The sequence below is a fragment of the Branchiostoma lanceolatum genome, chromosome 12 (genome assembly GCF_035083965.1).
Source record: "Branchiostoma lanceolatum isolate klBraLanc5 chromosome 12, klBraLanc5.hap2, whole genome shotgun sequence".
Classification (NCBI taxonomy): Eukaryota; Metazoa; Chordata; class Leptocardii; order Amphioxiformes; family Branchiostomatidae; genus Branchiostoma; species Branchiostoma lanceolatum.
Window position 1 is genome coordinate 15,055,583 of NC_089733.1, and position 24,011 is coordinate 15,079,593.

Sequence of the window (24,011 nt, forward strand, 5' to 3'; positions counted from 1 at the left end):
ATGTAACGTTATTACACATGATGTTGTTCCCCAAAAAATGGAACGTCCTGGCCGCTGTTGCTCACCCGACTTACAAAGTTGCATGCTACTGGAAAGGGTTATAATCTTTCAGACAGGACGTTAAGCCGAGAGTTCTGTTTTAGAGAACCCTTTAAGCACACTGAACTTAAAGAACCCACCACACTGATGCAGTAGGGGCCTACGAGGGGGACACCCTAGTGTGAGTGGATCAAACCTAATTTAACTAGTAAAAGTTCGGTCTTACGCAATTTGTACTTTTTACAGTAAAAGAGTGGTGTTAATGGGGTATGTCTTATGTCATACCCGAGGCGGGATGACATTTGATACGGGTGTTCCGAACCGGGTGATAACTTGGGTTATCACATGGGGTTCTACTTTTATCACACAGGCTTCCATAGAATCATTTGAATCCACTTTGCGTGCACCAGTGCACCGCAGTTTGAAAATTTTAATACCGGATTCAGGCGTTGGCATTATTGCTGTTCTAACAATTACAAAAGGCGATCCTATCCGCTATCGGGCTGGTACCTCTGGTGATGCGGAACACACCGTGTTGTAGTCTATATTTAACCAGGCTGTTTACAAGTTACACGATACAAACAAATAAACATAAACATGCTCACCATTCCCGGGACCGATTTTTTCTTCGACACAGTTTTCTTTGGCTTATTTCCGTCGACAGCGACTGTCACTTGTTTCTTAGCGGGATCCATACCTCCGATGGACGTCTTCTTCCCTATATCGAACGCGGCGACCGACGTCTTCTTTTCTTTTACCGTTGGAGTCGGCGGGGGGTCGCTTCCCTCAGCACCTGGCGATGTATCGCTTTTGGTACTCATGTCCGTCCGTTCAATTATCGTTGTACGCGACTTTACAACGTTATATCGTCGTAGCTTGTCTGTGATTGGCTAGCTTGAAGACGGTCCATGTATATATGGTTATTGCATCAGTCCGTAGTTAGAGGAGGTCCATTCTCACCCCTACACCAATCAGGGGAGTTAGAAAGTGAGGACAATATGTTAGGAAAACAATTGTTTGAACAATGGGGGGCACTTGGGCAAACCACGCGAGGAATGGCTGGGGGGACGTATGATAAACAAACTACAGCGTGTGTGTGTGTGTGAGTCCCGGTACAGTCCCGGTACAGTCCCACGGCAGTCCCGTGCACTAAAAACGCCACGGCTCGGGTAGATTTAATTAGTCAGTAGTTTACGCGATGGATGATTGCTGTAGGCTCGATCCTCGACAAGAGAAGATATAAAGAGGAAGTGGTCACGGCTTTGAACACATCTAGCACCACCTGAGGGGTACCAGCGGGCCCGTGGGAAGATGGCAGCAGCGATGTGGGAAATCTGAAACCCCGGACGGAAAACGGAACGAGGCGTGCTCGTCCTCGCGCCGTGTTGATGAAATCAACAGTGAAATGGACAGATCATGACGGGCTGGTTCAGACGGGACTGGGGGCTTCCCTCTCCCACAAAAACGAGCTCGTTTTCCACCATGCAAGATCGTGGAGTCGCCAAACTTGATGCAACGTAAGCAGGAAATGTCCTCGAGTTGTCCCCGCTTCTCGCAGATGTCGTCCGAGGCCGAAGGGAGGAGGAATCGACGTCTTTAAGGAAAATGTACACAGCTGTGCAGGGGAAGGCGACCTCCCAAACCTGCGCAGAAGATGATGCGCATTGAAAAACATGCTTCCAGCGCAGTGCAAAGTGGGAGTTGTGTAGCGGCGCCGACTTGCGGATATTGTGATAAGTGCACGACATGAATTAAATAAAAATAGTACTCACGCCTTTAAAAGTAGCGTTTAAATGTTGGTACAATGACATGGCCGTTTCGCCAAGGATATAAGCAAAATACAAGGGAAATGTAGAATGAGATAATTCTATTGCTGTCTTCGGTTTACAGTGACATTTTCTTTCTTTAAACAAAAACAAAACCACGTACGAGTGTTTATGCGTTACTCGCCCTTTCTACCTTTCTCCTAGCCTGGGTATCATCCTCCGTAGTAACCGCTGCCGCTGGCTCAATTAATCCTTCCCCTTGCTGATTGAGCCAGCGGTTACTACACAGGGTGGTACCCAGGCTATCTTTCTCCTAGCCTCCGTTGCAGGCTCCTTCCGGCTGATTTCTTTTTCAAGTTACCGTACGCGTTTTCTAATTTACTATTACATTTTCTCTTTCACATTAATCCGGGCCAGCAATAAGAAAAAAAAAATGTAATAGTAAATAAGAAAACGGTAACTTGAAAAATAAACTGACAGCCGGAAGGAGTCTGCAACGGAGGCTACCTTTCGCCGGCCCCTAAGGCATTACGTCCTTGATGATACATGTATAACATACAGTATTACAATATAACGTTACACAAGTTAGCCTTATTATGAACTGTTTGATAGCCCATCCAGAAGGGGAGGTTTGTGAGAATGATCAAGCCTTAAGAGCCTCCGTTCGGACACCATGATTACAATATCTTATTCCTAAAAAAAATCTGTGTTATTGTATACAATTCGATCGACGATGACAAGGCCCAGGACAACTTGATCTACTTCCCGAGGAAATTGTTGTGCAGATATTCAACAAAGTGGAATACCATATGATTTTTATTGTAGCAAATAAGCTTTACATATTGATACAGAATATGCTATAACATGTTAACCTCCTTGGTTATAACATCTCTGAAATAAGTTTTTTTTGCACACAAGAATCTTTGTGCACTATCATACTGTATCAACTAATACTAACGTGAACGTTTAGTATACAAGATACAAGGCAGTAAGGAACATTTTCATTTCATCAAAAAATAAATAATTTTCCCAGTTTCTATCTTTCCAATTTCCCAATTCATTACCTATTAATTCTACTCTACGCATATCCATGAACATAAATGTAGGAGTATAGAAGAGTCACCGCCGCTTCTGTTCAAGAGGTGTACTTTAGAACTATTCCGCTAGCCGCCGCTTCTGACTAGTCACGAAACAACATTCATGCGAATCGAGACACGAATGCGTCGCTAGCTATTTCTAGCAAGTCAGGTGACCAAACAAGAAACTTCAAATTTCATGCATGTTTCTATGGTGATTTTCGGCGTCCCGTTTCCACCCGTTTCTTGAACAACCAGTGATTTCTCTCTTTGTTTCGCTGAAATGTGTATCAGCCAAGTCTAAATCTTTCCTACTGCCAGGACAGAGCGTAGGTTTAGCTTTATTTCGACGCAGACATTTTTCCGTGCGTCGAAGCCGAGTTCCAAACCTGCCCCCCTCCCCAACCGTACAGGTGTCACAACTGTTTACAAGCGAACAGGAGGAAGATTTGTGGATCTAGTAACGAAAACATGGCTTCAGGAGTCCGAGCCCGGACCCCCGGGACCATGACAGTTCTGGACCCCGGCAGATCAGTGTCGCCGGACTCAGCAGCAAGGTATGGCACAAATATGGTCTTTGCAACTCATGTTTGGTATGATTTACATAACTTGTAAGTCTATGCAGTCATTAGTATGTTTTAATCTCAAACTTGTATATTCGTATCAACTATAGTTAGCGATATAAATGGTATTTTCTGTGATGTTCAGCTCTGTGTTACCAAGTTGTCCCACTTTCAACTGTTTCATTTTTGTTTAATGTTGTTGTTGTTGTTTAATCCAGGCCACCTTCATCAGGCAGGAGGTCAATCACAAAGGTAAGATCAGTATTTTATTTCTTTATCAATTCATCAATTTTTAGCTTAATGATATAATTCTAAGGAGTCATAGTCAGATATCAGATATTTTGTTCTCGAGTCATTCAACTACCATTCGCTAACTGACTCTGTCTAAGTAGCAATTTGCTTGCTTGGTAGAATTACAACCTTCAATACTTAAGGAATTTGTACACCAATAGAGAATGATCTGACCCTTGTACTTTGTGCAGGGCTCGAAATACTGGGTGCATGTGCACCCAGTGCACCCAATTTTGGAGCTGTGCACCTAATTTTTTACTGTGGGTGCACTGGTGCACCCAAATATTTTTGTACGGTTTAATGTGTAAAGGTATCACTGCACACTAGTAGACAGCATATTCTTGACATCTTAGTGAAAGAAAATGATAAAATCTTTGTTGTAGTACTTGTTTAAGATTTTGGTGTTAGAATTTGAGTTAATTTGGATTTTGAAAGATTCAAAACTAATAGTTACATTGTACTTTATTTAATGTGGTGCACCCAAAAATTTTTTGGTGCACCCAATTTTTTAGGTTGGGTGCACCAGTGCACCTATTCCCAAAACTGAATTTCGAGCCCTGTTGTGTATCCTTTGTTCCGTTTGTATAAGTAGTAATAAACCGTATAACCTTTAGGCATATTGCACCAGTTTTGTACAAGATGTGTAAAACTAGATCATAAGGTTTAATGCACACTTGGATATATATAGACCCCCACTCTTTTTGTTAAAATAATTGTGGATCCAAGAAGAAGTCCCTAACTGAAGCTAGTTACTTATTTTCACAAGAGTTGAGTGGGGACATTGGCGTATAAAGTGCCTGTCCCAAGGGTATTGCGTTTGGACCTGCTAGGGGTTCAAACCCAGAACTTTTAGATTTATGTATAACCCTAACCACAAAATCACCTTATGTGTGTCCGCAGAGTTTTAGTCTAGAGATGAGGAGAAGCAGTCTGGAGGTCCTGTCATCAGACCACGAGGAGGGGGAGAGAAGAGTCAACAGCGCCGGGTCATCAGGCAGGCGATCAGGTGAGTTGGTTTGGTGGGCATTTATTACTAGCTTTTCATCATCTTTATTTTCATTTCCACAGTATAATAAACATAAGTGTCAACCAGAGCTATTTTGTACATTTTCAAGTTTTTTCAAGGTACTATGATTTACAAGTAGTGGTGCAAGTGTATAGATAACTAAATTAAATACATGTTCTAGCATTACTATTCATATCGATAACTTTAGCATATAAATAGCATGACAGCACTTAAATAAAGCTGTTGGATAGTATTACTAGCTTATAACGTTCCGTACTAGTAGCATACTTGCAATCTTTAGCAAGTTGAAGGCGGCTGCCTTTCCCGAAAGAAGATGATGTATGTACTAGTTCATGTGTCTTAACATCTCCTTGGAGCAAAACTCACCAACGAACAGCCATATAAAGACCTTCCACCAGTCTCTGAGAAAATAAAAACCAGAAGATTGAAACCAGCTGCTCATTGCATCAGACATCCTGATATCATAGCCTCCAGACTAGTGTAATAATGGAAGCCCCCAAAAGGGAAAAGAAGCCGTGAAAGACCAAAAGGAACTGGGAGATCAGGGAAGTATGCTACTTGACTTGTCTACCCCCAACCCTGAACGTTGTCTACCATACCGTAGTCAATGTTTTCTATTGATGAGGGGTGGGGAGTTGGTTTGATTCCCACAGATTCTGCCACTTGAACCAATAGTATACCACCTCTCAATCAGTAATTGTTTCAGCTGTTATAAGTTACTTTAAGTTATAACTATAACTTTCCTTTGAATCTACATGTGTCTTGACAAAAGAGTGTTTTCTTCTCAATCTATCTCCCAGCACTTGAGGTACTGGACAGCCCAGGTGAACCCAGATCAGGTGAGACCAGACCCTACACACCTGAGGCAGGTGACACCAGACCAGGTAGTGGAGGGAGGAGACCGTACACACCTAACAAACAGGTGTCTCTAAAGGTTGCCAGGAAGAAACCAGAAGTGTGAGTACTGCCTTCAGACTAGTTTTTATTTTATAGCAAATCTGGCAATCTTTGTGGCTCCATAGCAGGGCTGTCTCCAGCTTTAAATTTTTTTCTGTCCCTCTTATTGTTTGAGAGCCAATCTTTTGATTTTCGTTGTTAAATCTGTCATTTCAACTAATTTAAGCCTACAAAAATGCATTTTCATCAATTTCATGTCATGAATACAAGATCCAAGAAGCAAATTTCTGTCCTGGGATGGATGGAAGGACAGGTCTGCTCCATAGATTAAGAAAAGGGGGCTTTTTTTTGTGTGTACATGATACAGAGCTTTTTGTCTTGTGTGTGTATGTTATGTTCTTGTATGTTCTTAGTTATTTACATACACTCACTGTCAGTAGAGTGGTAGGAAGTGTGTGGGAAGATGGTGTCATTGCAAAGGTCAGACTTGCAGGAGAGAGAGGACGTAGAGTTTGCAACAGAGGTGGTAATCATGAATAAGACATGACAGACAGTCCAGGTCAGTGGAAGAGGCTACTGGTTTATGGGGAGGTACTGTGTTTGGTCTGTCTGTCTCTGTTTTTTGCAGTCATCTATTTTCACTTATGCCTGTCAGTCATATGGAAGTGATCAATGGACACATGTTATGTTAATCAAAACCTTTTTTGCACAGTTAATGAACTACAATTAAACAAGACATACATGTACAAGAATATTTAGTTGTAATTTTTTCTGTGTTTTTTCCCCGACAGCAATGGCATTTTGCTGCCCAGCCCCAAAAGAGAGTCATCCCCAAAACTGCCCAACAGAACACAGCAGACAGCCAGTCCGGTACCGGCAGCTACGGGTGTCTCTGACAGAGGGAGGGGTCAGCAGGGTGGAGGGGAGGAGGAAATGAAGCAGAGGCTAGAGAGGTTGGAGCTGGAAGAAGGGAGGAGAAGAGCATGTAAGGATACATCTCAAGGAAAGTCTGATAGAGAAGGTAAGAAAGACACCATTGGGGATTTGTTTTATTGTTGAAAAATAGTTGATGCAAATGTCCTGTGAACTTAAACAGTTAAAGGAGCAACAGTAGAATTGAGAAAAGGAAAGATATTATGTTGACTTGGGCAAAAATCTGGAGCAAATTTGACGAGAAGAATACTGTTTTCGGTCCATCTAGAAGGTTATGGAATTTGTTTATTGTATCTACATTTGTATTTGACTAACCTTTAGCACACTGAAGTGGCTGTTTGGCACCCAATTCCCTGTTACTAACAGAGTTAGGCAGCAGGGAGAAGGTTAATGAGCACATGTATACTGTTTCTGAAAGCAATACTTTTATATCAAGGCTTCTTCACTCCTGCAGGTCACAAAACTCTGCTGGCATCACTGTTCTTCATTCAAATGTTGGCAGAAATGATGATGATGATGAAATGATTTATCATTTCATCATCATCATCATTTCTGCCAACATTTGAATGAAGAACAGAATTTGCATTAACATGTGCACATTCAAACGCATCACTCACTCACTCACTCACTCACTCACTCACTCACTCACTCACTCACTCACTCACTCACTCACTCACTCACCGGATTCAAATGCATCAAACTCACTCACTCACTCACTCACTCACTCACTCACTCACTCACTCACTCACTCACTCACTCACTCACTCACTCACTCACTCACTCACACACTATTGAAACAAACACCTTTGAATGTTGACAGAAAGGATTCATCACCCCCTGTGACACAATCAGTTGTTGTAGACCGCAGAAGTGTAAACTTGTATATCATACTTTTAGTCCCAATACAGCCAGGCGAAGACCCTTCCAACAATGCCCCAGGTGAGGCAGGCGGGCCACAGGTTCCCTCCGCTGGACCAGAGCAAGAGGAGGATGATGATGAGGAGGAGGGAAGTGATGACAGTGATGATGAAGATGATGAAGATGATGATGATGAAAGTGATGATGAAATCAAGGCACCATTTGAACTCCTTGGAGAGGTTTGCTGAGTCCTTACAACAGATTTTGTCTGCTCGATTCTTGTAATCTTTGCAATGGTTTTATTTTCGTGGTTTTCGCTGTGACTTCTTACTGCAAAATCATGACACTGCAAATACATGTTTAGCTTTTGTATTTCTTCTGTACTACAGAATTGTTTCATCTGTGAAACTATTAAACACCCTCAAAACATCCTTTTCCTTCTACCATAAGATAAAACATCAGTGGGAGTAAATACATTTAACAGTGTTACAAAACTGGAAAATAATGTCTGTCCAAAACAATGTAGATAGAAAGTTGATCTTGCGCTACATGAATGTTGACTTGTTGATGTGAAGATTGTTCTGCTCTGTTCTGTAGTTCCTGGAGTCGGTCATGAAGGAAGAGTACGAGACAGCACAGAAGCTATGCCAGATGAGTGAGTCATTTCCTCATTTTTCTCTTTACATGTACCTGTCATTGTGTCGGTAATCCTAATGTATCTGTAGAGCCAGTATAACCGCCCTTCGGCACAGCAAAACAACTTCTGTATCTGTCTAGCTAGTATAACCAAACAACATGCCCTGCCAGGGCGAGCCGGCGTCGTCGCACTACTGATAAATGGTTGGCAGAGAGCCAAAGAGTTGCTTATTTGTGTGCAGAGTGAGTTTAGATATGCAGCCTGCAGGAGTACATCATACTGGAGATCTTTTTGTACGTATCTTTTCAGGGATGACGGAATTCTGTACCTTGGTGGAATTATATTAGTAGATGTTATGTGTATATTGAATGTAAAGATCTTCAAATAATACGTGTTTTGAATATTTTATATATCTTTTGATTTCTCAGTTCTCATCTATGAACCAGAAAACCCAGAAGCTCTGCAGTTCAAACCTTTGATAGAAGAGAGACTACAACAAGGTGGGGTGACTTTTACCTCAATGGATGTTGAACTTTGGCAAGTCTTACAAAGTTGATAAGTTTGAAATTATCTTTATGACTTCTCCTTTAGAGGTTAAAAGAGGATAATGATACAAGATCCATAGAAAATGTTACTAAATGCTATGAAATTACTTGAGAACTTCATCATCACAATGAAGTCTGAATACAGTTATTAATAGTATACATTTAACTTTTGTCCTCCAAATGTCCTTCCAGAAGCTGAAGCTGAAGAGGAGAGCAGCAGCAGTGAAGGATCGACTGATGATGATGACGATGATGATGATGATGATGATGATGATGATGAAAGGTATTGTAAGCTCCAAATATCTATTTTATACTCATGGCAGTTTCACTTCCTTAACCAATGAGGTTATAAATACATTGAAGAGGATGGAACACTGTGTATTCCATATCACCCAAGGTACCAGTCTGACTGCTGGTATTTACATTTTCTTCAGCTGCACACACAAATCGCTTTCAAATTATTCTATGGAAGCCAGTCTATGGATAGAAGTAGAAGCCTGTGGGATACCGTAAAATACAGACCAGTCCAGAACACCCAAATTGAACATTTGGATTTATTGGAATTGCAACAGTGCAATACACGTGGGACACAGGCAGCTATTACTGATGTTGTGACCCCCACACATAATGTACCCGATTGAACATTATCACAGTCTAGGTGTGACATAAAGGATACTTGAGAAAATGCTAATTGCTGCTGTACAAGAAATGTGCAGATGACAGTCCAGGTCATGGGGTCAATGGAAGAGGCTACTAGTTCATGGGGAAGTAAAATCTTTTCAAGCAAAATCAAAGTCTTAAATGTGTTCGTTTTCCCAATTAGTACATCATCATCAGAAGAAGAAGAGGATGAGGAAGAAGAGGAAAACACAGAGAAGAAGAACAAAGAGACGGAAGCTGGTTCCGAAAAGAAAGCAGACAACAGCCAGCCCACTGCATCAACCAGCAAATATCCCCCAACTTTCCTCACTAATTGATACAGCTAGAAAAAGTTGCTGGTGTAATTCATAGAAAATTATAGCTGAAAAGTGTCTAAGAAGTACATTGCAGTTTGGAGTGTCATCTGAGTTACATACAAACTTTAAATGTACAAAAATGCAGGTATATCAATTCTTGGGTGTATACATTTCTACTGTGTACAGTTATTGTTTTGTTTATGCTCTCAACTACATGAATGTATGAGAAAGAAGTTGAGGGCTATATGATTGTGTATCATTTGATAATGTAGAGAAATTATCATTGTACTTTTAATTGACATGTCTACAATGACCCCGATTTTGCTAAATTATAGAGAATACATTCCCTTGTAATACTATCATATCAGTCCCATAAGGGCTTAAGTTGAAAGGAGATATGTCATAAAGAAATTGTATTTCTTATTAAATGCCCAGGCATTGCTGCTAAAGTTGTATTCTATTATAGATCAACAGTTCATCATAAAGAATTCAGATTTCTTTTCAAAACTTTCCATGGGAACAGTTTCTTCAAGAAGGACTAACGTTAAATTTGTTACCAAATTTATACCATTTAAGGTCTTAAGTCTTCTTTGTAACCATTTTGTGCAAAAATGTACTGAGCCCCCTTCTATGGGCCTTTACAACTGATTAGCTGTTTTTCTAACAATACAGGAAATAAGCCTGCTCTACATTTTCCATTACAATATACATGCATGTGCTTCAGGACAGTACAATATGGTCTGCAGCTTTGATGTGTTTCTGTTACACTCATTGTTTGGGAGCCCATGGTGTTCATTGTACATGTTTTCTTAAATCTGTCATTTTTCATCAGTTTGATGTCATGAAGTTCAGATTTTTTGAATGGATGGGGTGAAATTTTTGTCCGTCCCAACAAGCAAGTTTCTGTTCCGGGATGGGTCCTGGAAACAGTTCCGATTTACTACAATTTCTTTTTTTCTATGATTTGACTTCTCACAGTCCAATAATGAGTACCATGGAATTGTAAAACTTTTGCAGGTCATTTTGAAAATAGAGGAAAAGTTCTATATTGGACTTTTGCCTAAAAATACCTGCATTTTCAGGGATTCTTTGTCCTTAGACTATAAATTTTGTGGATTTTGTATAAAGATGTAGATATATATATGTGTATTGCATTTGTGTCAAGTGTATGGTAAGCTTAGTCAGTTGAGTATAAAATGTTTTCTGGTATTGCATTTCTGCTTCATTTGTTTGTAAGTATTTTGTACATGTAGCAAAGGGTTATCAAAACAATTTTCTAAAGGAAATAGCATATCTTTTTGAAATCAAAATCATATCATTTCACAGCTTTGAAAAAAACTCTCTTCATGCCTGTCCTCAAACGTTTCCCCCCTTTACTCTAGTTTGAAATGGGGTTAAAATGATGAATTCAATTGGACTAGGATCACATGTAATCCCTGATGTACACAATGTTTTTTATGTGAGGTCGCAAGAAGCAACACCTAGCAGTTTGGTCGTGCACTGCAGCTGAATCAATCTCAAAACGCCGCACCAACAGTGTCGTGCGCACTTCGCGGCCTGTTTCTATTCAGTCATCCAGTATGTTACAACTTACAAGTTAGCCTATTTTCAAAGGATGTCCTTCTGAGAGAAGGTGATTTTACGGTATAATCAAGCCAGACGGAGGCGTCCATCTTGAAAGCCAGTGGTAAAGAAAAGAGTGAAGCGATGGATAAACTGTACTTACAAATACAATGTTCTCTTTACAAATGTATACAGTACATCTACTGTACTGTATACCTTTTGGAAAAAGAATATTGTGTTTGCAAGAACTGAAGACCTCTAGTTCTCCTTCACAGACCCTTCCCGCGGCCATGTGGTCTCGACTCAATGCATAAATGGCCGCTTGACGGCTCTGCGTGTGAGAATGCTAGTTGTAGCCCAGAAATGAAATGCAACTACATTCCTAGATATAGTGACCCCAGGGCTATTCGTTCAACGGGACGGCTCGCGACAACCAATCACACTTTGCTCTTGTTGATAAGTGTATTGCGTCCTTCAGTCAATACCGTTGAATACGTGCAAGTTGATGCTAACGCCTAATGCCCGTTCATACACGGGCCGAGGCCGCCAACTTTATGTCACCATCCTAAATGACGAATGCAATCCCGTACAACATGTCCGAGCTGGGGCCAACCCTAGGATCGAACTCCGGCCCATGGATCCACGAAATTTGATCTATATGGCCAAGCAGCGGCCGGGTTTGCACAATTGCATTGTAGAGATTCTGTAGTTGGAGGTCAATCATGGCCTAAGGCTAGGTGTGTGACGTGGTTGGGCGGGAAGGTAATTACTTCAGGAACATTACGTTGGGTGTTCCCAGACTCGAGTCAGTTGTCGTCCTGACACGTCGCATGTTAAGATTTCTTTAGTTCATCTTAAAGTGTCCGCCGACTTCCTCAGCAATGCGCGAGTGTGTGTCCCTACATATCGGCCAGGCGGGCGTGCAGATCGGTAACGCCTGTTGGGAGCTGTACTGCCTGGAACACGGCATACAGCCGGACGGAAGGATGCCCACAGACCAGTCCGTAGGCGTCGAGAACGACTCGTTCAACACGTTCTTCAGCGAGACGGGCGGGGGCAAGCACGTACCCAGGGCCGTTTTCGTCGACCTGGAGCCCACCGTGATCGACGAGATCCGATCGGGAACGTACTCACAACTCTTCCACCCGGAGCAGCTCATCTCTGGGAAGGAAGACGCCGCTAATAACTACGCGCGGGGGCACTACACCATCGGGAAGGAGATCATCGACCAGACAGTGGATCGAGTCCGAAAATTGGTGGGTGTGTCTTTTATTGGTGGATTTTTTGGCGACGCCTCTGTGGGGTCGGGTTGAAACATTAACACGAGTTTGAAGATATCATACCTCTATGAAATATAGAGTGGTTGTAAACTTATTGTATCTCATTAATTATGCAAATAGAGTTAGAACGTAGCATAATATTGGATGTAGCTCTTATGTATTATCATATGTGTTGTTTGTACTTGCAAGTAGCCCTCGAGCATGCGTTTGCGATAGAATTTGTATATTTTCAATCAGACAGATTCTTTGGCGACGCCCCTGGAGCGGACTCTAGCGGGGTTGGGTTGAAACTTTAACACGCAGTTTATTTGTAATTAGCCCACGTGCATATGTTTGCAATAATCTTGTACATATTTTCCATCAGACGGAGAACTGCACCGGTCTTCAGGGTTTCCTGATTCACCACAGCTTCGGCGGCGGCACGGGGTCAGGGTTCACTGCGCTCCTGATGGAGAGGCTGTCGGTGGAGTACGGCAAGAAGTCCAAACTGCAGTTTTCCATCTATCCTGCCCCCCAGGTTGGTAGACGTATACTTACGTATCACTTGTGGGCAATTATCGTAGTTGTTGTAAAAGATCATCAAATATATACATGTATACTGTACATTTATGTCTGGGTGGAGATTGCAATCTGATGGAATCGCCGATTCTGCCAGTATAGATACCGATTAGAGTCCGTAGATCTAAAAATTCCCTTAAAAACAGTCAGAATTGTGCTTCAGTATAGGTTGCAAGGGTGTTGTAGCAATGGATAGCAGTCGCTCTCGGTTGTGCTGCCAACGTTTTTATCAATACCAATACCCAAGCTCCAATACCGTATCTGCTCTCAGCTGGCAATCAGACTTTTCCTAGGATTGGAGAGGACACTTTTTCAATTAAGGTCACAGTTAAGAGGCTACCGCGAATATAAAACCACTGCGAAGATTTCAAGATTTACAATAGAACTAGGCACATGCGCATCTGACTTGTTGCCTCCTATTGTATGTACCTGTAGGTATCCACTGCAGTGGTCGAGCCGTATAACTCCATCCTGTCCACTCACACCACCCTGGAGCACTCCGACTGTTCCTTCATGGTCGATAACGAGGCGCTTTACGACATTTGCCGCACAAACCTGGGTGTCGAGCGTCCCTCCTACACCAACCTCAACCGAATCATCGGACAGGTCTTTCTTTATTCTTTTGTTTACTTGAAGGATCTCCATTAGTGAGTACATGATGCAGGCTTTACTAATCTTCCTGGAGTCGTAATAATGAAACGAAATACCTTTATTGAACATATATAATTTGCATAACTAATAAAACTAATATGTGTGTGACATATAACGTTACAGTGAAATATGTACAATACATAGCTTAAACATACATATTGGAAACACGTTTCGGAAAAATAAAACTATTAACACATATATCTACACTCACAGTAACACTAGAACACTTACTAAACCTGTTACACATGTATCTAGCCGTTAGAAATTATTTCAATGATTGTTAAAACTCATTCCATACTATGCGCTCTTGTATTAGGTATGCCTTATAGAACTGTAGTTAAGTACCAGTAGATGTCATACCTTGTACCTTGTACACTTGCTGTGCAATAAAGTTATTATAATAATAATAATAACTTTATTGCTCAACAATTGTACAAGGTACAGAGTATGGCATTCGCTGGTACATAGATAACATTCTACTAGGCTAATCCGTCTATCTTATACAATATGGTGTACTAGTCTATCTTATACAATATGGTGTAGTAGTATGGGATGACAATGGGATTTTACAATTATTGGAGGAGTTTCTTACGTCTAGACATTCTTTGATATATTTCCCAATGTATACCATGCATGGGTTGTCACATGTCATTATGTACTTAAATTTGCTATTTAAGTCCATTGAGATAAATCCTGGTAAGTCCAACGATAGCATTGAGTATAGTGAATTACGTAAATCAAAATATTTGGATATATCTCCACTTACAAGGTGGTCTCGTCCATCACCGCCTCCTTGCGGTTCGACGGCGCACTGAATGTGGATCTGACGGAGTTTCAGACCAACCTGGTGCCGTATCCCCGCATCCACTTCCCGCTCGCCACGTACGCCCCCATCATCTCGGCCGAGCGAGCCTACCATGAACAGCTCGATGTTGGGGAGATCACTGCCGCTTGTTTTGAACCGGGCAACCAGATGGTCAAGTGCGACCCTCGCCATGGTAAGTACCAGCACAACCATAAAACAGACAATACAAAAAAAAAACAAAAAAATAAAAATAAACCAAGATTGCTAGACTTTAAAACTCACTCTATCTCTCTCCTCCTATCTTTAGCGGTAAATCCTGCAAATATCCAATGACAGACACGGGCACACAGCATACGTAAAGCGCAAGCTGATATGTCAAAGTCTTAGGCCCTACTATTAGGTATTGATGGCATTGATGATTTATACACGACAAACTCACAAACGTTCACATTTGTGCTCTCATGGAAGGAAATTTTGAGACAATCTGCTTCACAAATTTCATAATAAGCTTATAAGCGTGTTCGCCGATCCAAATGCGCATGCGCTTTGTAATGTATTGTGGGTCGTCGAAGTTGAAGCCCTCTTCGACATCAACAAGCACGTTTGGAAACGTATTAGGCAAAGTCGAGACAATAGCTGTTTACAACGTTGCTGGGTCCTTCACCTTTGACCCCGCGCATGCGCAGTTGGGCCCATGAATACGCTTATTCCATGTTCCCAGGGAAGTACATGGCGTGCTGCCTGCTGTACCGCGGTGACGTCGTGCCCAAGAACGTGAATACCGCCATCGCGAACATCAAGACTAAGCGGACCATTCAGTTTGTGGACTGGTGCCCAACTGGATTTAAGGTTCGTGTTGATTTGAATAGACCCCTTTCCAAATACCGCGGCCATTTTGAATCTAGCGCGAGCGCGCATAATTCGAACGCGGGAAAAGTAAACAAACGGTAAGCGGTAAAGCTTTGCTATGGCGTCCCCAATAGAAAGCAGTGTTGAGTCATCTTCTGCGGCGAGGTGTTCTCCTCTTCGGTGAAATCCATCGATATATTTGCATGGCACAAGTAGATAATATTGTTGTGGACACTTGGACTCGATATCGGCTAGTAAAATTGTGAATTTCGGCTACTTTTCCACAGTTCCTGCCGGGCTGTTGAGCGCGCGCTACAGTGATAGAATGCTAATATGTCTACACCGCGTGCTTGTAGTTTCCCTAATAATGCTAGCTAGAGTCGAGAAAAAAATCCCACAAAACATATACTCTTCGGGCTGCCAGCCCGAAGAGTACAAGGGTCACGGTGACCCTTGTAGCTACGTTGAGGTATATATATAAAACTGTTGAGCCTGGCTGTCGTGACAATGACAACATCATCTTGAAATTAAGTGAGTTTGGGGGAGGGTCGTGTTTTCTGTGCAGCGCTACATCGACTTCGCTCAGCAATATTCTATCTTTCCGCCAAATGAAATCCTACAAAAACGTGAAAATATAGGCTTGAGCTCAATGTCCTCAAATTTGGCAGAATTCCGGCGGCTTTTTTGACGATCTTTTCGGATGCCAAGAATTTAGTCTTGAGGACTCTAAGTATTTGAGTGAAGGTGTGTTTTCCACTGTATGTGGCGTTTCTTTAAATCATTTTGCGCGGCAATATTCAAGATATCTGTTGGCCGGATGGAACCGAAAAATAAGTTAGATAATATTGGCTTGAGGACTGAAGGACCTCAGGCCGATATTTTCCTTTTTTGTGGGGTTTCATCCTGCGGAGGTCTAAAATATTTCCGCGAAAAGTGATGTAATGAAACGCTACAAAGAAAATACGCCCCCTGCTTCACTAACGAACTTCCTCACGCTAATCTTGGCACTAAAATATCGTCAAAGCAAAACCTCCTTGGTCAAAGTCAAAGGAGCCACCGAAGTTCCGTCAAATTTCTACTCGCAGAGCCCTCAAGCCTATATCTTCACGTTTCTGAAATGTCATCCGACGGAAATTTTAAGATATTACGGCGCATAGTGAAAACACTCCATCTTTACTCACGTACTTTAGGTTTTGATATTTCAGAAAACGCCAAAACTCTGCTTAATTCCTAACCAAAAGGACCTTGAGCTCAAGCCTACGTTTTCACCTTTTTGGGGGATTTTATCCAGTGGAAGTATAAAATATCTGCAGACGAAGCTATGTTAAGAAAGGCTTGACAGAACACACGACCTTCTCGAGCGCCCAACGCGCGTAGTTTTCCCAGGCAAAGTTGTCATCGTCAAAATTACGGTCACAACTGGTAAAATTCTGTGTATTTCTATCTACGTAGCTACAAGGATCCCAGTCCGAAAGGTGTGTGTGTTGTGGGATTTTTTCTCGACTTTAGCTAACATTATCAGGGAAACCACAAGCACGCGGTGTAAACATATTAGAGTTTTTTCACTGTAGCGCGCGCTCAACAGCCCGACAGGAACTGTGGAAAAGTAGCCGAAATTCACAATTTTACTAGCCGATATCGAGTCCAAGTGTCCACAACAATATTATCTACTTGTGACATGCAAATATATCGATAGATTTCACCGAGGAGGAGAACATCTCGCCGCAGAAGATGACCCAACGCTGGTTTCTATTGGGGACGCCTTACCGCTTACCGTTTGTTTACTTTTCCCGCGCTCGAATTATGCACTCTCGCGCTAGATTCAAAATGGCCGCGGTATTTGGAAAGGGGTCTATTGTAGATCACAGTGTTGGATGTGTCTGGCGAATTCAGACCTTTTGAGATAGTACCGTATGCAGAAAAACGTTGAAATGAATTTTTTTACAGCATTCTTAGTCCCTAGGGTGGAGTTAGGTGTTGTCTTTGGTCTGACTGTCTGACTGTCTCCGTCTGACTGTCTCTCTGTCTTTCTGTTTGTCTCTGTATGTCTGTCTGTCTGACTGTCTCTGTCTGTATTTGCCCCTCTCTGTCTCTCTGTCACTCTCTGTCTCTGTCTGATTGTCTCTGTCTCTCCCCCTCTTTCTATCCCTCTGTGTGTGTGTGTGTTTCCAAATCTTAGCATTGCACCCACATCGCCTGATCATCAGATTAAGGGTAAAGGGCATTCAATATAAAGGCCCCCAGAAAATAGTTGGGAGAGTAAGACCATAGAAGGAGACAGAGGCCTGAAGGCGATGAAGTCTAATTTTTAGGGCACGCTTGTCTCGGGTTAGAGAGATTACTATAAACTCTTGTATTCCCTGTAGGTTGGAATCAACTACCAGCCTCCCACCGTGGTGCCTGGTGGAGACCTGGCCAAGGTGCAGCGTGCCGTGTGCATGTTGAGCAACACCACCGCCATCGCTGAGGCCTGGGCCCGGCTGGACCACAAGTTTGACCTGATGTACGCCAAGCGTGCCTTCGTGCATTGGTAATGTATATTGTATCCCAATACAATGATGGTTTTGCCTATGGTCTGTGTACTATTTCATACTCTTTCAACCTAGGACGTATAATGGTCACCTAATTCTCGTTAGTGTTTTCAGCAATTATCCGGTTCACGATTTGGACGGCGCATGCGCATTGTAATGCAATATTGTTGATATGTCAAAGTTGAAGGCCCCCGAGACATTTTATTTCATTTCTATATCAACATAAATAAACACGTCTGGGCATGTGCTAAACATGAATTACGCAATTTAGAGGTCTTCACCTTTGACATCACTCATGAGCAGTTCAAACTGTGAACCGACTTATTCTGCCGTTAAAACAGGTTCGTGGGAGAAGGAATGGAGGAGGGGGAATTCTCTGAGGCGAGGGAAGACCTGGCTGCCCTGGAGAAGGACTACGAAGAGGTTGGAACCGACTCCTACGATGGGGAGGAGGAAGGCGATGAAGAGGAATTCTAGACGGCTATAGTAATAACGGTCCTTTTTAGTGACGCCTCCGGGGCGAGGGCCTTTAGAAGTATAGGAAAATTGCACGTCTATATTAATTACCTAGAAAGTCTATTAGTAATGCAAATTAAAAACTAAATCCGCATGATCAATTAGCGAATGATAATTCCATCGCTGTCCATGATAAAATTTCAGTACATATATACATATGTAATTTATGGCATGTGCAGTAGTAAATGATGCAGTTAAGACGTCAGTATTGGCTAAGATGTTTTGGAAGGTGCATTGAAAAGGAAGTTAAACCATGAGTCATGTCGACGCCAAGCTTCCGCCCGGGTTCTCGCTGGAAATGGGATAATGAAAACCTCTGTCCTTAATGTAGGTTTGGAGGGAGGGGATTATAGCAGGTCATTAACATTTACACCTTAACGTTATAGTAAGTAGCTGACACCAAATGCAATTCTTTTATAGATAGCTTTTTTCTTAATGCCTAGCAGCTATCCCGTGTTAGGGCGCTGGAGAATGTCCTTGATGTGGCGATTGATACAGTTCTTGAATTTACATCTGTGGATTACGTTGCGATATTACCGTGGGCACTTATTACCTTGGGCATGTCATTACCAAACAATGTTACAGTCCTGATGTCCATTTTCAGCCAGATTTAATGCACAAACCAAAAACGTAGATGCATCTTTTACACAGTAGAAAACGACCATACATTGCAACACTATGTTCTATGTTTATAAATGATACTTGCAATTGGCAGATAAATCTTTAACAATAATGTTCGATGCTAGCCAGGAAAGTTACAAAAGTTTTCATATCAAATAATTGTACCTCATATCACTGGTGCATTCAATCTCCAACATGACGAGGATTCTACTTGCTTCAGTACAGAACATGGAATGTTATCTTCTTTGCTAGACTTGTCCGCTGATTTCCCTCCTTACTGTTTAATTGGTCCCTAAAATGTCCAGTTTAATCCGAAAATCGCGGTGTCGAAGTTGCCATTTTGGTCGAAACTGACCGAACCGCCGATTTGCAGACTACCTTCCCTCCAAAACGACCTCAATTCTACACCGTTAAAACCGTCAAAACCAACGTCTAACTCCGCTTCAATGCTAAGCCCGCCATCTTGATACCTAACCGTGGGCGGAAACAATTCCATGTGGAACTTATCATTGATGTCGACCCGATTCAAGTCGGACAGACGGAAGTTATCCTCGGCTGACCCGCCAAACAAGTCACCGTAATCTTGACCTAAAGATGAGAACACGGACGCGAAGTTTGGCTTGTCTTCAGTAAAATGCTGAAGCTGGAGGGTTCTGGGGAGGGAGTCGAACCACCGGCGGAAGTCCTCGGTGACCACATCCGGTGGAGAGGTTCCCGAGGATTCATCCATAAACATGTCTCCTGCAAGTGTACCTGGGGCGAAAGAACATCGCTCAGTTTTATTGGTGGATGCATGCGCCCAGCGCCCGGACAGTCTAAGACCGGGCGATGTGCCATGAACACTTACCTGGCAGAGATGGCACACTGATCATAAAGCGTACCCATCAAAGCCAGGTAGAGTGTTTTTTTTCTAAAATCGTTTGGTGTACCCTTAATCTTAAGGGTCAACTATCATGGTATAGACATTACTATTTTTGTTTGGTCTGCTCTACCATTAGAAAGGGCAAGTCAATATCTAAACAGTGCATAATGAGCGTGCTTTTTTTCCGTTGGTGCTCTTTTGCAGGACCTTTAGAGACATAGGCCCGTGAATTAGACCGATTCTGACTATTGATCACAATTAGCAGTTCAACCAATGATAGCATGGTAAATTTCGGTCCGGCTGATGGGAGAGTGGCCGCATGTCCGTCATTTTTTCATTCTTCTGTTTTTATTTTGCATTGCTACTTTTTGACGGATTTGAACAGGGCTATCTGATTGGTCTATTCAAAACACACTAGCCGTTTCTTCTTCGGCTGTCCATCACCTACGACGATGACGTCAATGGCGCCAGATTTAACGTCATCATCGCACGTGTAAATCTTGAATGAAAAACATCGTAACCGTCGGTATCTGGCAACTTAAAGTCATTGGCAAACGAATGGCAAACGATAAGATCGATAAATGCTACTAGTAGGTATCGCACTTACTTTTTTGTGGGAAAAATTCCTCCGCGTCGAACTCTTCGAACGCTGGTGTATACAAGGACAGCGGTATGTGTTTGTCTGATGTCCCGCTGTAGACCATTTTCCAGCGCGGTGGGGTGAGGGCCAGCTTGTCGGTGACGTTCCCACTCACGATGGTGTTGGGGTCGATGTCATTCAATTCGTCCAAGGCGCCCCAAAAGTCACTCAGCCCGACTTCGTTAGACAACTCTTTTCCGAGTCGTAACTGAAGATTCTTCTTTGCCAGCTTGAAACTCGACTCTGAAACGCAACAGCATGTTATAAGTTACAAATATGAAACAAATACCATACCTCCATGAAATATCTTTGGAATTTTGTAACAGTCTTGTTTTAATTCAGAAGGTTTTCCGTGTTCATCGTCAATAGTATCTGAGCTGTTTTGAATACTCATGCAAAATATTCATGAAACACTGTATGATGGGCCTAGGCAAACTCTGGACAGGACCCAAATTCCATTTTCTGCCACCTTCCTTGGATATTTCTAGCACTTTTGACCCAACTTCCTGTTAGTGTCGACGTGCTTGGCATTCAAATTACGGAACTTTAGAACCACTTCTCTCTTCCTATGGACACACACCACTATGCACAAACAAACAAAAACACCAATCAACCAACCAACCGACCAACCAACTTACTACAAAATCTCCGTTTTCATGTAGGTAATGACGATATGGACATTGTCTGACCGTTTTCTTACTTTTGAACGAGTTGCTTCTTCTAAGACATGTGCAACTTGTACAGCTGGATTTTAATAGCAAGAAATCTTTTAGTATGTGGCTCAGCCACAGATCTGCTCTGAAAGTGTCCGTAGTCCTTCCTTTCGACCTCACGTCAATACGACACAATTGCCATGTTGCGGACAGTGAAACTGAAGTTGCATGGATTGACGGAAACACTAGCTACAGTCAACCTTGGTCGGGCAACCACCTGGCGCAGGCAACCACCTCCAGTCACAAGCCACATTAAAACAGTCCCGTTCAGTCTTTACACAGTTAAACCCGCCCTGAACTGTCCTCAGCAACCATTTTTCCTCAGTCTCGTTAGTGGTTGCTGAATTCAGGTTTGACTGTATTAGTAAATTCAATCGTACTTCAAAGTAAAACAATGTCTCCTACCACAGACTACGTTTGGTCCCGTCCACCGCCCGTTCACACAGGTCCTGTCCGTGTTCCCAGCGAGGCTCGTGTAACCTGGGTCACACAGGAAAGGACAGGTTGTGCCTGCGGCTGCAGACGACGTGTTGAAACATGGTCCTGCAGGGGCGGCTCCGGCGTTTGGAATGGCGGGGATTCTGCATGGCTTACCTGTGGAAAATGATTTTGTAACAATCCATTTCACAACAATGAAAATAGCTATGACCAAAGACACGTACACGACCAGAACCAGTGACATGACTTAAACTACTCACTAAAGAAAACAGCGCGACCTCTAAAAAACTTTACTGCAAAATAAATGCATTACACATTACTATAAGCTACATATGAAAAGTGAATATCGTTTGGATTACTACGTTTATGAATGTTAAACTTCCAGTTAAGCAATTAGAGTAGTACGATTTAAACTTTACATCTGGATAAATTTCGATAAAAATCAATAATTACTGTACGTTTCATTATGCTACAATTAAGAGGAGTATCTGCATGCTTATCCAGAATATATTTTCTTTAATCAAATGTGTGCGTGCGTGCGTGCGTGCGTGCGTGCGTGCGTGTGTGTGTGTGTGTGTGTGTGTGTGTGTGTGTGTGTGTGTGTGTGTGTGTGTGTGTGTGTGTGTGTGTACGGTATATGCATTCCCCCTTAAATTTTGAACAGACTAGAGACCCATAGTTAACTCTGATACGTACATGAGCATTTCAACCCTCTCCCGCCTGCCCATCTGGCCGGCCGGGTCTTACATGTCCTGCGCTTACTCCCCCTGATTTTCACACATCCGGGTTTACACTCGTACGTACAGGTGACACCACGTGTGAAGGGGGCCGCGCAGCCGGTACGAACGGTGTTCGGCAACAACAGGGATCTGCATGTCGCTGGAATGACGAGACAGGCAAGTCAGAAAGCATGCTCTGGCTCAGGGATGTAGCCTCTACCAGGCTCCAAAGGCCGCTGGAAAAATAGTAGAAATTGGCCAAATAGACGGATAACATACCAAAGGAGTTAGTCAGCTAAATGAGCTTGCGACCAAGGTATGGCATGCTATCTGTCTATTTGGCAAATTTCTACTATTTTTCCAGCGACCTGTGGAGCCTGTTAGGGGCTATCAAGGATGTCCCTGTAACTGTAAGCAACATCAAAGTTGAGCACCTGGTTCCAATCAGTTGCTACTTTGGAGACCCCGGTTAAAATTATGGGACAGGACATCTCGGTTGAGATTGCACCCGTCTTTCGAAAGGGACGTACGATTGGGGTCCCGTGTTCTAGGAGGTGCATTGAGCACAAAGGGAAGGGCTAGCAAAAACTACTCTGCTAAGGAAACTCGCTGACTTCAAGTGTGCCACTAGGCACTACAGGGTGACAACAATACCGTGACTCAATGACTTACAATCCTGTTAAATGTGTAAAAAGGCGGCAACTTACGATTTTTCTTCCTTTTCCTGCGACACTCCACATGGTTTACTGCTAAAACCACACCGAGGACAACCAGAGCAAAGATATAGAACCTGAAAAAAATGGCATGATTTATTACGAGGGGCAACTAGTACTTGGTCATTCACAAAGGACATTAATGAACTCTTAAGAATTTATGCAGACATTTACGCTTTGAACACGAACCGTATATAACATCGCTGTTTGTAGAGGTCAACTGTGGCGATGGCTTTGAGAGAGCGATGCACACCCATAGTATGCATGACCCGGCACACCATATCTTTGTAATAGACAAAGTACAACAAAAAAAACAGAACCACATACTCACCTCATGGTAAAGGCACAGAGAACAAGTCGTTCTGGCGAAACAGCAGACTGAATCTGGCTATTTGGCAGTCCACTGCAGCCTATATATATCGTCACTAGCCAACAGTGAAGGGCTGCATAACCAGCAACAGGCACCACGAACATACTAGTTAAGACGTCAACATTGGCTGTTTTGGAAGTTACACCATGAACCATGTCTATGCCAAGCTTCCTCTCGGGTTCTCGGTAAGAATGGACTAATGAAAACCTCATGTCCTGATTGTCGTACGTGGGGAGGTCATTGACATTTGTACCGAAACGTTAGTTGCTGATCCGAGCTGTCACAGGAAATGACATCATACGTTGATTGACAGGAGAATGGCACGACAGCTTACCTCATTCTATGACGACATTCTTTGTTGCCAATATCTTCATAATTTATCTGTGCATACCCCCGAACTTTGTCAGTCATACATTTTGCGGACATACATAAAACTAGGCATCTTTTTACTATGTTGCGTTGTCTCAAGGGCGCCTCACCTCAATCTTAGTCACAACTGCAGATGATGAAAAAGTGTACGAAGTCAAACAAGGATTCTACAGACATTTGTTCTCTTTATTCAACTATCTTATGCTGTACATATTGCTGCTTTAG

At 42.6% G+C, this 24,011-nt stretch overlaps 4 protein-coding genes across 5 annotated transcripts in view; 2 read left to right on the forward strand and 2 right to left on the reverse strand.

The window, feature by feature from the left end:
* Positions 1 to 1,723, reverse strand: part of LOC136446568 (leucine-rich repeat protein SHOC-2-like) — a 30,603-nt gene extending 28,880 nt beyond the window's left edge. Inside the window, exon 1 of one of the 2 annotated variants that reach the window (XM_066445012.1) lies at positions 645 to 1,721. In XM_066445012.1, the coding sequence (XP_066301109.1) occupies positions 645 to 860 (216 nt within the window). In that variant the 5' untranslated portion in view covers positions 861 to 1,721. Of the gene's footprint in view, positions 1 to 644 lie in introns of both variants that reach the window. The other variant, XM_066445013.1, reaches the window with a different exon arrangement.
* A 1,294-nt stretch (positions 1,724 to 3,017) lies between these two features.
* Positions 3,018 to 10,797, forward strand: LOC136446081 (nucleolin-like). Its single transcript, XM_066444357.1, has 10 exons — positions 3,018 to 3,438; positions 3,663 to 3,696; positions 4,636 to 4,741; positions 5,563 to 5,719; positions 6,451 to 6,680; positions 7,490 to 7,689; positions 8,048 to 8,105; positions 8,516 to 8,587; positions 8,825 to 8,915; positions 9,456 to 10,797. The coding sequence occupies exons 1-10, from the start codon at positions 3,353 to 3,355 to the stop codon at positions 9,607 to 9,609; spliced, it is 1,188 nt and encodes a 395-aa protein (XP_066300454.1). The 5' UTR covers positions 3,018 to 3,352; the 3' UTR covers positions 9,610 to 10,797.
* A 1,116-nt stretch (positions 10,798 to 11,913) lies between these two features.
* Positions 11,914 to 19,206, forward strand: LOC136446058 (tubulin alpha-1C chain-like). The gene is made up of 7 exons (XM_066444333.1): positions 11,914 to 12,407; positions 12,796 to 12,948; positions 13,425 to 13,595; positions 14,410 to 14,638; positions 15,167 to 15,294; positions 17,661 to 17,824; positions 18,167 to 19,206. Exons 1-7 carry the CDS (start codon positions 12,033 to 12,035, stop codon positions 18,300 to 18,302), a joined length of 1,356 nt encoding a protein of 451 aa, XP_066300430.1. The 5' UTR covers positions 11,914 to 12,032; the 3' UTR covers positions 18,303 to 19,206.
* Positions 18,935 to 23,669, reverse strand: LOC136446057 (uncharacterized). Its single transcript, XM_066444331.1, has 6 exons — positions 23,379 to 23,669; positions 23,042 to 23,124; positions 22,312 to 22,494; positions 21,583 to 21,771; positions 20,432 to 20,707; positions 18,935 to 19,715 (listed from the first exon to the last, which is right to left on the reverse strand). Exons 1-6 carry the CDS (start codon positions 23,627 to 23,629, stop codon positions 19,255 to 19,257), a joined length of 1,443 nt encoding a protein of 480 aa, XP_066300428.1. The 5' UTR covers positions 23,630 to 23,669; the 3' UTR covers positions 18,935 to 19,254.
* Between the last annotated feature and the right edge of the window lie 342 nt (positions 23,670 to 24,011).

Coding starts and splice junctions, on each gene's coding strand:
- LOC136446081 (XM_066444357.1), top strand. CDS start 3,353: ATGGCTTCAGGAGTCCGAGCCCGGACCCCCGGGACCATGACAGTTCTG. Junction 3,439..3,662: donor TCGCCGGACTCAGCAGCAAG/GTATGGCACAAA, acceptor TGTTTAATCCAG/GCCACCTTCATCAGGCAGGA. Junction 8,916..9,455: donor GATGATGATGATGATGAAAG/GTATTGTAAGCT, acceptor TTTCCCAATTAG/TACATCATCATCAGAAGAAG.
- LOC136446058 (XM_066444333.1), top strand. CDS start 12,033: ATGCGCGAGTGTGTGTCCCTACATATCGGCCAGGCGGGCGTGCAGATC. Junction 15,295..17,660: donor GGTGCCCAACTGGATTTAAG/GTTCGTGTTGAT, acceptor TATTCCCTGTAG/GTTGGAATCAACTACCAGCC. Junction 17,825..18,166: donor AAGCGTGCCTTCGTGCATTG/GTAATGTATATT, acceptor CCGTTAAAACAG/GTTCGTGGGAGAAGGAATGG.
- LOC136446057 (XM_066444331.1), bottom strand. CDS start 23,629: ATGAGGTTTTCATTAGTCCATTCTTACCGAGAACCCGAGAGGAAGCTT. Junction 23,125..23,378: donor CTCTGTGCCTTTACCATGAG/GTGAGTATGTGG, acceptor CATTTTTTTCAG/GTTCTATATCTTTGCTCTGG. Junction 21,772..22,311: donor GAGAGGGTTGAAATGCTCAT/GTACGTATCAGA, acceptor CATTTTCCACAG/GTAAGCCATGCAGAATCCCC.